Source organism: Salmo salar, chromosome ssa10 (assembly GCF_905237065.1).
Source record: "Salmo salar chromosome ssa10, Ssal_v3.1, whole genome shotgun sequence".
NCBI lineage: Eukaryota > Metazoa > Chordata > Actinopteri > Salmoniformes > Salmonidae > Salmo > Salmo salar.
In genome coordinates this window covers 57,487,691-57,504,289 of record NC_059451.1, presented here as the reverse complement: position 1 = coordinate 57,504,289, position 16,599 = coordinate 57,487,691, and the positions used below count along the sequence as shown (strand labels likewise).

The window sequence follows — 16,599 nt, the reverse complement described above, 5'->3', positions numbered from 1 at the left end:
GTAGATACACACCTCACAGAGGTAACACTATAAGATACACAACTCACAGAGGTAACACTTTAGATACACACCTCACAGAGGTAACACTGTATAGTAGATACACACCTCACAGAGGTAACACTGTAGATACACACCTCACAGAGGTAACACTGTATAGTAGATACACACCTCACAGAGGTAACACTGTATGATACACACCTCACAGAGGTAACACTGTAGACACACACCTCACAGAGGTAACACTGTATAGATACACACCTCACAGAGGTAACACTGTATAGTAGATACACACCTCACAGAGGTAACACTATAGATACACAACTCACAGAGGTAACATGTCTATAGATACACACCTCACAGAGGTAACACTGTATAGTAGATACACACCTCACAGAGGTAACACTAATAGATACACACCTCACAGAGGTAACACTGTATAGTAGATACACACCTCACAGAGGTAACACTATAGATACACACCTCACAGAGGTAACACTGTAGAGTAGATACACACCTCACAGAGGTAACTCTATAGATACACACCTCACAGAGGTAACACTGTAGAGTAGATACACACCTCACAGAGGTAACACTATAAAGTAGATACACACCTCACAGAGGTAACACTATAAGATACACACCTCACAGAGGTAACACTGTATAGTAGATACACACCTCACAGAGGTAACACTATAGATACACACCTCACAGAGGTAACACTGTATAGTAGATACACACCTCACAGAGGTAACACTATATGATACACACCTCACAGAGGTAACACTTTAGATACACACCTCACAGAGGTAACACTGTATAGTAGATACACACCTCACAGAGGTAACACTATATAGTAGATACACACCTCACAGAGGTAACACTGTAAAGTAGATACACACCTCACAGAGGTAACACTGTAGACACACACCTCACAGAGGTAACACTGTAGACACACACCTCACAGAGGTAACACTGTAAAGGATACACACCTCACAGAGGTAACACTGTATAGTAGATACACACCTCACAGAGGTAACACTATAGATACACAACTCACAGAGGTAACACTATAGATACACACCTCACAGAGGTAACACTGTAAAGTAGATACACACCTCACAGAGGTAACACTATAGATACACACCTCACAGAGGTAACACTGTAAAGTAGATACACACCTCACAGAGGTAACACTATAGATACACACCTCACAGAGGTAACACTGTAGAGTAGATACACACCTCACAGAGGTAACACTATAGATACACATCTCACAGAGGTAACACTGTAGAGTAGATACACACCTCACAGAGGGAACACTATAAAGTAGATACACAACTCACAGAGGTAACACTATAGATACACACCTCACAGAGGTAACACTGTATAGTAGATACACACCTCACAGAGGTAACACTATAGATACACACCTCACAGAGGTAACACTGTATAGTAGATACACACCTCACAGAGGTAACACTATAGATACACACCTCACAGAGGTAACACTATAGATACACACCTCACAGAGGTAACACTGTATAGTAGATACACACCTCACAGAGGTAACACTGTATAGTAGATACACACCTCACAGAGGTAACACTGTATAGTAGATACACACCTCACAGAGGTAACACTATATAGTAGATACACACCTCACAGAGGTAACACTGTAAAGAAGATACACACATCACAGAGGTAACACTGTAAAGTAGATACACACATCACAGATGTAACACTGTAGACACACACCTCACAGAGGTAACACTGTAGATACACACCTCACAGAGGTAACACTGTATAGTAGATATACACCTCACAGAGGTAACACTATAGATACACAACTCACAGAGGTAACAATATAGATACACAACTCACAGAGGTAACACTGTATAGTAGATACACACCTCACAGAGGTAACACTGTAGATACACATCTCACAGAGGTAACACTGTATAGTAGATACACACCTCACAGAAGTAACACTGTATAGTAGATACACACCTCACAGAGGTAACACTGTAGATACACACCTCACAGAGGTAACACTATAGATACACACCTCACAGAGGTAACACTGTATAGTAGATACACACCTCACAGAGGTAACACTATAGATACACACCTCACAGAGGTAACACTGTATAGTAGATATACACCTCACAGAGGTAACACTATAGATACACAACTCACAGAGGTAACACTATAGATACACACCTCACAGAGGTAACACTGTAAAGTAGATACACACCTCACAGAGGTAACTCTATAGATACACACCTCACAGAGGTAACACTGTAGAGTAGATACACACCTCACAGAGGTAACACTATAAGGTAGATACACAACTCACAGAGGTAACACTATAGATACACACCTCACAGAGGTAACACTTAGTAGATACACACCTCACAGAGGTAACACTATAGATACACACCTCACAGAGGTAACACTGTATAGTAGATACACACCTCACAGAGGTAACACTATAGATACACAACTCACAGAGGTAACACTTTAGATACACACCTCACAGAGGTAACACTGTATAGTAGATACACACCTCACAGAGGTAACACTGTATAGTAGATACACACCTCACAGAGGTAACACTGTAAAGTAGATACACACCTCACAGAGGTAACACTGTAGATACACACCTCACAGAGGTAACACTGTAGATACACACCTCACAGAGGTAACACTGTAGATACACACCTCACAGAGGTAACACTGTATAGTAGATACACACCTCACAGAGGTAACACTATAGATACACAACTCACAGAGGTAACACTGTATGATACACACCTCACAGAGGTAACACTGTAAAGTAGATACACACCTCACAGAGGTAACACTATAGATACACACCTCACAGAGGTAACACTGTAAAGTAGATACACACCTCACAGAGGTAACACTATAGATACACACCTCACAGAGGTAACACTGTATAGTAGATACACACCTCACAGAGGTAACACTATAAGGTAGATACACAACTCGCAGAGGTAACACTATAGATACACACCTCACAGAGGTAACACTGTATAGTAGATACACACCTCACAGAGGTAACACTGTATAGTAGATACACACCTCACAGAGGTAACACTGTATAGATACACACCTCACAGAGGTAACACTGTAGACACACACCTCACAGAGGTAACACTGTATAGTAGATACACACCTCACAGAGGTAACACTATAGATACACACCTCACAGAGGTAACACTGTATAGTAGATACACACCTCACAGAGGTAACACTTATAGATACACAACTCACAGAGGTAACACTATAGATACACACCTCACAGAGGTAACACTGTATAAGTAGATACACACCTCACAGAGGTAACACTTATAGATACACACCTCACAGAGGTAACACTATAGATACACACCTCACAGAGGTAACACTGTAGAGTAGATACACACCTCACAGAGGTAACACTGTATAGTAGATACACAACTCACAGAGGTAACACTATAGATACACACCTCACAGAGGTAACACTGTAGATACACACCTCACAGAGGTAACACTGTATAGTAGATACACAACTCACAGAGGTAACACTATAGATACACACCTCACAGAGGTAACACTGTAAAGTAGATACACACCTCACAGAGGTAACACTATAGATACACACCTCACAGAGGTAACACTATAGATACACACCTCACAGAGGTAACACTGTAGAGTAGATACACACCTCACAGAGGTAACACTATAAGGTAGATACACACCTCACAGAGGTAACACTGTATAGTAGATACACACCTCACAGAGGTAACACTATAGATACACAACTCACAGAGGTAACACTATAGATACACACCTCACAGAGGTAACACTGTAAAGTAGATACACACCTCACAGAGGTAACACTATAGATACACACCTCACAGAGGTAACACTGTAGAGTAGATACACACCTCACAGAGGTAACACTGTATAGTAGATACACACCTCACAGAGGTAACACTATAGATACACACCTCACAGAGGTAACACTGTATAGTAGATACACACCTCACAGAGGTAACACTATAGATACACACCTCACAGAGGTAACACTGTAAAGTAGATACCTCACAGAGGTAACACTATAGATACACACCTCACAGAGGTAACACTATAGATACACACCTCACAGAGGTAACACTACAGATACACACCTCACAGAGGTAACACTATAGATACACACCTCACAGAGGTAACACTGTAGAGTAGATACACACCTCACAGAGGTAACACTATAAGGTAGATACACACCTCACAGAGTTAACACTATAGATACACACATCACAGAGGTAACACTGTATAGTAGATATACACCTCACAGAGGTAACACTATAGATACACAACTCACAGAGGTAACACTATAGATACACACCTCACAGAGGTAACACTGTAGAGTAGATACACACCTCACAGAGGTAACACTATAAGGTAGATACACAACTCACAGAGGTAACACTATAGATACACACCTCACAGAGGTAACACTGTTAAAGTAGATACACACCTCACAGAGGTAACACTATAGATACACACCTCACAGAGGTAACACTGTATAGTAGATACACACCTCACAGAGGTAACACTTATAGTAGATACACACCTCACAGAGGTAACACTGTATAGTAGATACACACCTCACAGAGGTAACACTGTAAAGTAGATACACACATCACAGAGGTAACACTGTAGACACACACCTCACAGAGGTAACACTGTAGACACACACCTCACAGAGGTAACACTGTAAGATACACACCTCACAGAGGTAACACTGTATAGTAGATATACACCTCACAGAGGTAACACTATAGATACACACCTCACAGAGGTAACACTTAGATACACACCTCACAGAGGTAACACTGTATAGTAGATACACACCTCACAGAGGTAACACTATAGATACACACCTCACAGAGGTAACACTGTAGAGTAGATACACACCTCACAGAGGGAACACTATAAAGTAGATACACAACTCACAGAGGTAACACTATAGATACACACCTCACAGAGGTAACACTGTAGAGTAGATACAGAAACTCACAGAGGTAACACTGTATAGTAGATACACACCTCACAGAGGTAACACTATAGATACACATCTCACAGAGGTAAAAATATAGATACACAACTCACAGCGGTAACACTGTAAAGTAGATACACACCTCACAGAGGTAACACTATAGATACACAACTCACAGAGGTAACACTATAGATACACACCTCACAGAGGTAACACTGTAAAGTAGACACACAACTCAGAGGTAACACTATAAAGTAGATACACAACTCACAGAGGTAACACTATAGATACACACCTCACAGAGGTAACACTGTAGAGTAGATACACACCTCACAGAGGTAAAACTATAAAGTAGATACACAACTCAGAGGTAACACTATAGATACACACCTCACAGAGTTAACACTGTAGAGTAGATACACACCTCACAGAGGTAACACTGTATAGTAGATACACAACTCACAGAGGTAACACTATAGATACACACCTCACAGAGGTTACACTGTAGAGTAGATACACACCTCACAGAGGTAACACTATATAGTAGATACACACCTCACAGAGGTAACACTGTAGAGTAGATACACACCTCACAGAGGTAACACTGTATAGTAGATACACAACTCACAGAGGTAACACTATAGATACACACCTCACAGAGGTTACACTGTAGAGTAGATACACACCTCACAGAGGTAACACTATATAGTAGATACACACCTCACAGAGGTTACACTGTAGAGTAGATACACACCTCACAGAGGTAACACTGTAGAGTAGATACACACCTCACAGAGGTAACACTATATAGTAGATACACACCTCACAGAGGTAACACTGTAGAGTAGATACACACCTCACAAAGGTAACACTATAGATACACACCTCACAGAGGTAACACTATAGATACACACCTCACAGAGGTAACACTGTATAGTAGATACACACCTCACAGAGGTAACACTGTAGATACACACCTCAAAGAGGTAACACTGTAGATACACACCACACAGAGGTAACACTGTATAGTAGATACACACCTCACAAAGGTAACACTATAGATACACACCTCACAGAGGTAACACTATAGATACACACCTCACAGAGGTAACACTGTATAGTAGATACACACCTCACAGAGGTAACACTGTAGATACACACCTCACAGAGGTAACACTGTATAGTAGATACACACCTCACAGAGGTAACACTATAGATACACACTTCACAGAGGTAACACTGTATAGTAGATATACACCTCACAGAGGTAACACTATAGATACACAACTCACAGAGGTAACACTGTAGATACACAACTCACAGCAGTAACACTGTAGATACGCAACTCACAGCGGTAACACTATAGATACACACCTCACAGAGGTAACACTGTAGAGTAGATACACACCTCACAGAGGTAACACTATAAAGTAGATACACAACTCACAGAGGTAACACTGTAGAGTAGATACACACCTCACAGAGGTAACACTGTATAGTAGATACACAACTCACAGAGGTAACACTATAGATACACACCTCACAGAGGTTACACTGTAGAGTAGATACACACCTCACAGAGGTAACACTGTAGAGTAGATACACAACTCACAGAGGTAACACTATAGATACACAACTCACAGAGGTAACACTATAGATACACACCTCACAGAGGTAACACTGTAAAGTAGATACACACATCACAGAGGTAACACTATAGATACACACCTCACAGAGGTAACACTGCATAGTAGATACACAACTCACAGAGTTAACACTATAGATACACAACTCACAGAGGTAACACTATAGATACACACCTCACAGAGGTAACACTGTATAGTAGATACACAACTCACAGAGGTAACACTATAGATACACAACTCACAGAGGTAACACTATAGATACACACCTCACAGCGGTAACACTGTAAAGTAGATACACACCTCACAGAGGTAACACTATAGATACACAACTCACAGAGGTAACACTATAAAGTAGATACACACCTCACAGAGGTAACACTGTATAGTAGATACACAACTCACAGCGGTAACACTGTAGGTACACAACTCACAGAGGTAATACTGTATAGTAGATACACACCTCACAGAGGTAACACTATAGATACACACCTCACAGAGGTAACACTGTATAGTAGATATACACCTCACAGAGGTAACACTATAGATACACAACTCACAGAGGTAACACTATAGATACACACCTCACAGAGGTAACACTGTAAAGTAGATAAACACCTCACAGAGGTGACACTATAGATACACACCTCACAGAGGAAACACTGTAGAGTAGATACACACCTCACAGAGGTAACACTGTATAGTAGATACACACCTCACAGAGGTAACACTGTAAAGAAGATACACACATCACAGAGGTAACACTGTAAAGTAGATACACACATCACAGATGTAACACTGTAGACACACACCTCACAGAGGTAACACTGTAGATACACACCTCACAGAGGTAACACTGTATAGTAGATATACACCTCACAGAGGTAACACTATAGATACACACCTCACAGAGGTAACACTGTAGAGTAGATACACACCTCACAGAGGTAACACTATAAAGTAGATACAGAACTCACAGAGGTAACACTATAGATACACACCTCACAGAGGTAACACTGTAGAGTAGATACAAACCTCACAGAGGTAACACTGTATAGTAGATACACAACTCACAGAGGTAACACTATAGATACACATCTCACAGAGGTAACTATATAGATACACAACTCACAGCGGTAACACTGAAAAGTAGATACACACCTCACCGAGGTAACACTATAGAAACACAACTCACAGAGGTAACACTATAGAAACACACCTCACAGAGGTAACACTATAAAGTAGACACACAACTCAGAGGTAACACTATAAAGTAGATACACAACTCACAGAGGTAACACTATAGATACACACCTCACAGAGGTAACACTGTAGAGTAGATACACACCTCACAGAGGTAACACTATAAAGTAGATACACAACTCAGAGGTAACACTATAGATACACACCTCACAGAGTTAACACTGTAGAGTAGATACACACCTCACAGAGGTAACACTGTATAGTAGATACACAACTCACAGAGGTAACACTATAGATACACACCTCACAGAGGTTACACTGTAGAGTAGATACACACCTCACAGAGGTAACACTATATAGTAGATACACACCTCACAGAGGTAACACTGTAGAGTAGATACACACCTCACAGAGGTAACACTGTATAGTAGATACACAACTCACAGAGGTAACACTATAGATACACACCTCACAGAGGTTACACTGTAGAGTAGATACAATCCTCACAGAGGTAACACTATATAGTAGATACACACCTCACAGAGGTTACACTGTAGAGTAGATACACACCTCACAGAGGTAACACTGTAGAGTAGATACACACCTCACAGAGGTAACACTATATAGTAGATACACACCTCACAGAGGTAACACTGTAGAGTAGATACACACCTCACAAAGGTAACACTATAGATACACACCTCACAGAGGTAACACTATAGATACACACCTCACAGAGGTAACACTGTATAGTAGATACACACCTCACAGAGGTAACACTGTAGATACACACCTCAAAGAGGTAACACTGTAGATACACACCACACAGAGGTAACACTGTATAGTAGATACACACCTCACAAAGGTAACACTATAGATACACACCTCACAGAGGTAACACTATAGATACACACCTCACAGAGGTAACACTGTATAGTAGATACACACCTCACAGAGGTAACACTGTAGATACACACCTCACAGAGGTAACACTGTATAGTAGATACACACCTCACAGAGGTAACACTATAGATACACACTTCACAGAGGTAACACTGTATAGTAGATATACACCTCACAGAGGTAACACTATAGATACACAACTCACAGAGGTAACACTGTAGATACACAACTCACAGCAGTAACACTGTAGATACGCAACTCACAGCGGTAACACTATAGATACACACCTCACAGAGGTAACACTGTAGAGTAGATACACACCTCACAGAGGTAACACTATAAAGTAGATACACAACTCACAGAGGTAACACTATAGATACACACCTCACAGAGGTAACACTGTAGAGTAGATACACACCTCACAGAGGTAACACTGTATAGTAGATACACAACTCACAGAGGTAACACTATAGATACACACCTCACAGAGGTTACACTGTAGAGTAGATACACACCTCACAGAGGTAACACTGTAGAGTAGATACACAACTCACAGAGGTAACACTATATATACACAACTCACAGAGGTAACACTATAGATACACACCTCACAGAGGTAACACTGTAAAGTAGATACACACATCACAGAGGTAACACTATAGATACACACCTCACAGAGGTAACACTGCATAGTAGATACACAACTCACAGAGGTAACACTGTATAGTAGATACACACCTCACAGAGTTAACACTATAGATACACAACTCACAGAGGTAACACTATAGATACACACCTCACAGAGGTAACACTGTATAGTAGATACACAACTCACAGAGGTAACACTATAGATACACAACTCACAGAGGTAACACTATAGATACACACCTCACAGCGGTAACACTGTAAAGTAGATACACACCTCACAGAGGTAACACTATAGATACACAACTCACAGAGGTAACACTATAAAGTAGATACACACCTCACAGAGGTAACACTGTATAGTAGATACACAACTCACAGCGGTAACACTGTAGGTACACAACTCACAGCGGTAACACTATAGATACACACCTCACAGAGGTAACACTGTTAAGTAGATACACACCTCACAGAGGTAGCACTGTAAAGTAGATACACACCTCACAGAGGTAACACTGTAGATACACACCTCACAGCGGTAACACTGTATAGTAGATACACACCTCACAGAGGTAACACTGTATAGTAGATACACACCTCACAGAGGTAACACTGTAAAGTAGATACACACCTCACAGAGGTAACACTGTATAGTAGATACACACCTCACAGAGGTAACACTGTATAGTAGATACACACCTCACAGAGGTAACACTGTAAAGTAGATACACACCTCACAGCGGTAACACTGCACGTGGAAGTCCCGATCCAAGGCGACGATACGAACAGTCTCTTCCTGGCCTGGAGCTGGCATGATGGGCTCAGAACACACACAGCAACGAGGGGCAAACTTCCTAATGGGGAGGAGGGGAGAGACAGAGGAGAGTGGGGGAGAAGGGGACAGAGGAGAGAGAGAGAGGGAAGGGGGAGAGAAGGAGGAGAGAGAGACAGAGGGGAGAGGCAGACAAAGAGAGGAGAGAGAGACAGAGGAGAGCGGGAGAGAGACACAGAGGGGAGGGGGAGAGAGAGACAGAGGAGAGCAGGAGAGAGAGACAGAGGAGAGCGGGAGAGAGAGACAGAGGGGAGGGGGAGAGAGAGACAGAGAGAAGGAGAGAGAGGGAAAGAAATGTAAGGGGGAGAGAGAGAGTTGGGAGGGGAGAAAGAGAGGAAGGGAAGAGAGAAAGAAATGTAAGGGGGAGAGAGAGAGTTGGGAGGGGGAGAAAGAGAGGAAGGGAAGAGAGAAAGAAATGTAAGGGGGAGAGAGAGAGTTGGGAGGGGGAGAAAGAGAGGAAGGGAAGAGAGAGAGGAGAGTGGGAGAGAGGGAGATACGTAAAGGGGGAGAGAGAGAGGAGAGGGAGAGAAGTAAGGGGGAGAGAGAGACAGTGGGGAGGGGGAGAGAGGGAGGAAAGAGATTCAGAGGGGAGGGAGAGAGAGACAGAGGGGAGGGGGAGAGAAAACATTTGAATGTACATGTGAATACAAATAAACTGTGAAATCAATTAGTGATCTTCTAACTCAGGTGACTGAACTAAATACATACAGGGAACACCTAGAGGAGGAACAGGTCTCTCTAACAAGAAGATCCTCGAGGAAGTGAAGACAGCTCCTATCAGGGGATTGGAGGTGAGGCCCAATGAATGGCTCAGAATCAAGAAGTGAGGTGGCTTGGTGATTGGCTCAGAACCAGAAAAGTGAGATGGGTGGTGGTTTTGTGATTGGCTCAGAATCAGGAAGTGAGGTGGGTGGTGGCTTTGTGATTGGCTCAGAACCAGGAAGTGAGGTGGGTGGTGGCTTTGTGATTGGCTCAGAACAGGAAGTGAGTTGGGTGGTGGGTTGGTGAAAACATCTGTTCGTCGACATAAAGGGTGCAATCTTCTGCCCAGGTGTTGCTGACGCCAGATATTACAGCGCCTGGATAAGTATTTTACATATCAGTTAACCACATCATATGTTAAAGCAATCTGTCAGTTGATGACACAGATGATGACGTGGCACGCAACCATTGGTTGATGTGTGCAACGTCTGAGCAGGGGAACGTGACCAGACTGCTTTGTTGAAGTCAGGCTTGTCACACCGTTAGCAGCGTTGGCAGGGGAACGCACCAGACTGCTTTGTTGAAGTCAGGCTTGTCACACCGTTAGCGGCGTTGGCAGGGGAACGCACCAGACTGCTTTCTTGAAGTCAGGCTTGTCACACCGTTAGCGGCGTTGGCAGGGGAACGCACCAGACTGCTTTGTTGAAGTCAGGCTTGTCACACCGTTAGCAGCGTTGGCAGGGGAACACGACCAGACTGCTTTGTCGAAGTCAGGCTTGTCACACCGTTAGCAGCGTTGGCAGGGGAACGCGACCAGACTGCTTTGTCGAAGTCAGGCTTGTCACAACGTTAGCGGCGTTGGTAGAAAGTGAATGTTTCTGGTTTTCAGGGACACAGTATTTTCAGTTTCCCCTGAAAAACACAAGTGCGGACTCTGCTCAGGCGTCGTTCTACTCCTGCTACGTTAACTTCGTCATGAGGAATTAACCAGCAGGTTTTTTACTTCACAAGACTTGTTTACTTTCTGAACGTGAGGTTAGACGATTTTTACTTCTGTTTCTCTTCACAACTTAATGTACAGGCCATTTATTAGCCAATAAAACGAACATACATTATATTCATTCCTTTACACTTGTGTATATATGGTTGTTGTTGTGAAATTGTTACGTTAGATTACTTGTTAGATATTACTGCACGGTCGGAACTAGAAGCACAAGCATTTCGCTACACTCGCATTAACATCTGCTAACCATGTGTATGTGACAAATAAAATGTTATTTGATTTGATTTGATATACTTGGGTGTGTGTGTCCCTCTGTCTGAGTGTGTGTTTGCAGCAGCCCCCCTTACTTATGGAAGTCGTCGATGCAGTGGATGTGGTTGGCAGAGTCCACAGTGAAGGGTATACCGTCCAGGCTGCGTTGACACACCACACAGGTGAAACAGTGTGGGTGGTAGGCCTTCCCTGTAGCCCGCAGGATACGCTCCATGATGGGTTTACTGCAGATGTTACAGGACTCCAGGGTGTTCTGAAACACACACAGACAACAGTTATGTCAATAAAAAAAAGGAAAAGGTCTCTTTCAATAACAGAAAACTCAAGAGATTTTTGTCATTGGAGAGAACATGTGTAAATGTAGCAAGGGAGATGTGTTCCCTTGATAGAAACGAGAGTAACAGAAGGTCATTATTGAAGACTTGCGCCGTCACTTTAAAAAATATTATTTTATTTTTTTTAAACAACCGACAATGTAGCATTATGACAATGATGGCCAATTGCTCAGAGGCAATACGGTGTGGTCCGCCCCTTGTCATGTGGTGCAATAATTCACTGGGCTAATAAGAGTGAATAAGGGGCTTCCATACGTTTTTCGATTGAACCTTTATTTAACTAGGCAAATTCAGTTAACCTGTTAGGGCTAGGGGGCAGTATTGACACGGCTGGATAAAAAACATACCCGATTTAATCTGGTTACCACTCCTACCCAGTAACTAGAATATGCATATACTTATTACATATGGATAGAAAACACCCTAAATTTTCTAAAACTGTTTGAATGGTGTCTGTGAGTATAACAGAACTCAAATGGCAGGTCAAAACCTGAGAGATTCCTTTACAGGAAGTGGCCTGTCTGACCATTTCTTGAACTTCTTTTCCATCTCTATCATTTACTAAGGATCTCTGCTCTAACGTGACACTTCCCACGTCGTCCATAGGCGCCCAGAGCCCGGGAAAAAACAGAATGTCGTCATTCCAGCCCCAGGCTGAAACACATTATCGCCTTTCTCAAGTGGCCGATCAAGGGACACGGGCTTATGCGCGTGACCCCGACCGCCCCCGCCTTTGGGATTTTTCCTCTGTTTGCCGAAAAGGAGATTCCCTGTCGGAATATTATCGCTTTTCTACGAGAAAAATGTCGTAAAAATTGATTTTAAACAGCGGTTGACATGCTTCGAAAGTACGGTAATGGAATATTTAGAATTTTTATTGTCACGAATTGCGCCATGCGCGTGACACTTCTTTACTATTTCGGATAGTGTCTGGAACGCATACGAACAAAACGCCGCTATTCGGATATAACGATGGATTATTTTGGACCAAACCAACATTTGTTATTGAAGTAGCAGTCCTGGGTGTGCATTCTGACGAAGACAACAAAAGGTAATCAAACTTTTATAATAGTAAATATGATTATGGTGAGTGCTAAACTTGCCGGGTGTCTAAATAGCGAGCCCGTGATGCCTGGGCTATGTACTTAGAATATTGCAAAATGTGCTTTCACCAAAAAGCTATTTTAAAATCGGACATATCGAGTGCATAGAGGAGGTCTGTATCTATAATTCTTAAAATAATTGTTATGCTTTTTGTGAACGTTTATCGTGAGTAATTTAGTAAAATGTTAGCGAATTCCCCGGAAGTTTGCTAGTTTGCTAGTTTGCTAGTTCTGAACGTCACATGCTAATGTAAAAAGCTGGTTTTTGATATAAATATGAACTTGATTGAACAAAACATGCATGTATTGTATAACATAATGTCCTAGGGTTGTCATCTGATGAAGATCATCAAAGGTGAGTGCTGCATTTAGCTGTCTTCTGGGTTTTGGTGACATTATATGCTGGCTTGAAAAATGGGTGTCTGATTATTTCTGGCTTGGTACTCTGCTGACATAATCTAATGTTTTGCTTTCGTTGTAAAGCCTTTTTGAAATCGGACAGTGTGGTTAGATTAACGAGAGTCTTGTCTTTAAATGGCTGTAAAATAGTCATATGTTTGAGAAATTGAAGTAATAGGATTTTTAAGGTTTTGAAAATCGCGCCACAGGCTGGCAGTGGCTGTTACGCAAGCGTCCCACCTAGCCCATAGAGGTTAAGAACAAATTCTTATTTTCAATGACGGCCTAGGAACAGTGGGTTAACTGCCTTGTTCAGGGGCAGAACGACAGATTTTTACCTTGTCCTGCTCGGGGATTCTATCAAGCAACCTTTCGGTTACTAGTCCAACGCTCTAACCACTAGTCTACCTGCCTCCTCTAACCACTAGGCCACCTGCCTCCTCTAACCACTAGGCCACCTGCCTCCTCTAACCACTAGGCCACCTGCCTCCTCTAACCACTAGGCCACCTGCCTCCTCTAACCACTAGGCCACCTGCCTCCTCTAACCACTAGGCCACCTGCCTCCTCTAACCACTAGGCCACCTGCCTCCTCTAACCACTAGGCCACCTGCCTCCTCTAACCACTAGGCCACCTGCCTCCTCTAACCACTAGGCCACCTGCCTCCTCTAACCACTAGGCCACCTGCCTCCTCTAACCACTAGGCCACGTGCCTCCTCTAACCACTAGGCCACCTGCCTCCTCTAACCACTAGGCCACCTGCCTCCTCTAACCACTAGGCCACCTGCCTCCTCTAACCACTAGGCCACCTGCCTCCTCTAACCACTAGGCCACCTGCCTCCTCTAACCACTAGGCCACCTGCCTCCTCTAAAAAAAGGAAAAGGTCTCTTTCAATAACAGAAAACTCAAGAGATTTTTGTCATTGGAGAGAACATGTGTAAATGTAGCAAGGGAGATGTGTTCCCTTGATAGAAACGAGAGTATGACAAGGAAGCCCCTTGTCATGTGGTGCAATAATTCACTGGGCTAATAAGAGTGAATAAGGGGCTTCCATACGTTTTTCGATTGAACCTTTATTTAACTAGGCAAATTCAGTTAACCTGTTAGGGCTAGGGGGCAGTATTGACACGGCTGGATAAAAAACATACCCGATTTAATCTGGTTACCACTCCTACCCAGTAACTAGAATATGCATATACTTATTACATATGGATAGAAAACACCCTAAATTTTCTAAAACTGTTTGAATGGTGTCTGTGAGTATAACAGAACACTAGGCCACCTGCCTCCTCTAACCACTAGGCCACCTGCCTCCTCTAACCACTAGGCCACCTGCCTCCTCTAACCACTAGGCCACGTGCCTCCTCTAACCACTAGGCCACCTGCCTCCTCTAACCACTAGGCCACCTGCCTCCTCTAACCACTAGGCCACCTGCCTCCTCTAACCACTAGGCCACCTGCCTCCTCTAACCACTAGGCCACCTGCCTCCTCTAACCACTAGGCCACCTGCCTCCTCTAACCACTAGGCCACCTGCCTCCTCTAACCACTAGGCCACCTGCCTCCTCTAACCACTAGGCCACCTGCCTCCTCTAACCACTAGGCCACCTGCTTCCTCTAACCACTAGGCCACCTGCCTCCTCTAACCACTAGGCCACCTGCTTCCTCTAACCACTAGGCCACCTGCCTCCTCTAACCACTAGGCCACCTGCCTCCTCTAACCACTAGGCCACCTGCCTCCTCTAACCACTAGGCCACCTGCCTCCTCTAACCACTAGGCCACCTGCCTCCTCTAACCACTAGGCCACCTGCCTCCTCTAACCACTAGGCCACCTGCCTCCTCTAACCACTAGGCCACCTGCCTCCTCTAACCACTAGGCCACCTGCCTCCTCTAACCACTAGGCCACCTGCCTCCTCTAACCACTAGGCCACCTGCCTCCTCTAACCACTAGGCCACCTGCCTCCTCTAACCACTAGGCCACCTGCCTCCTCTAACCACTAGGCCACCTGCCTCCTCTAACCACTAGGCCACCTGCCTCCTCTAACCACTAGGCCACCTGCCTCCTCTAACCACTAGGCTACCTGCCTCCTCTAACCACTAGGCTACCTGCCTCCTCTAACCACTAGGCTACCTGCCTCCTCTACACTCTAACCACTAGGCTACCTGCCGCCTCTACACTCTAACCACTAGGCTACCTGCCGCCTCTACACTCTAACCACTAGGCTACCTGCCTCCTCTACACTCTAACCACTAGGCTACCTGCCTCCTCTACACTCTAACCACTAGGCTACCTGCCTCCTCTACACTCTAACCACTAGGCTACCTGCCTCCTCTACACTCTAACCACTAGGCTACCTGCCTCCTGTACACTCTAACCACTAGGCTACCTGCCTCCTCTACACTCTAACCACTAAGCTACCTGCCTCCTCTACACTCTGCACAACCACTGAATGTCCAGGGGTCCTGGAGTGGTTAAGGTAGGTTTATAC

The 16,599-nt window shown here is 43.8% G+C and overlaps 1 protein-coding gene across 3 annotated transcripts in view; it reads right to left on the bottom strand.

Moving 5' to 3' along the window:
* LOC106560617 (lipoma-preferred partner homolog) overlaps positions 1-16,599 on the bottom strand; it is a 591,662-nt gene that overhangs the window by 81,132 nt on the left and 493,931 nt on the right. For all 3 annotated transcript variants that reach the window (XM_045687984.1, XM_045687983.1, XM_045687985.1), the window contains 2 exons: positions 12,347-12,525; positions 10,196-10,316 (listed from right to left, as the gene is read on the bottom strand). In XM_045687984.1, coding sequence (XP_045543940.1) covers positions 10,196-10,316; positions 12,347-12,525 — 300 coding nt within the window. The remainder of the gene's footprint in view (positions 1-10,195; positions 10,317-12,346; positions 12,526-16,599) is intronic.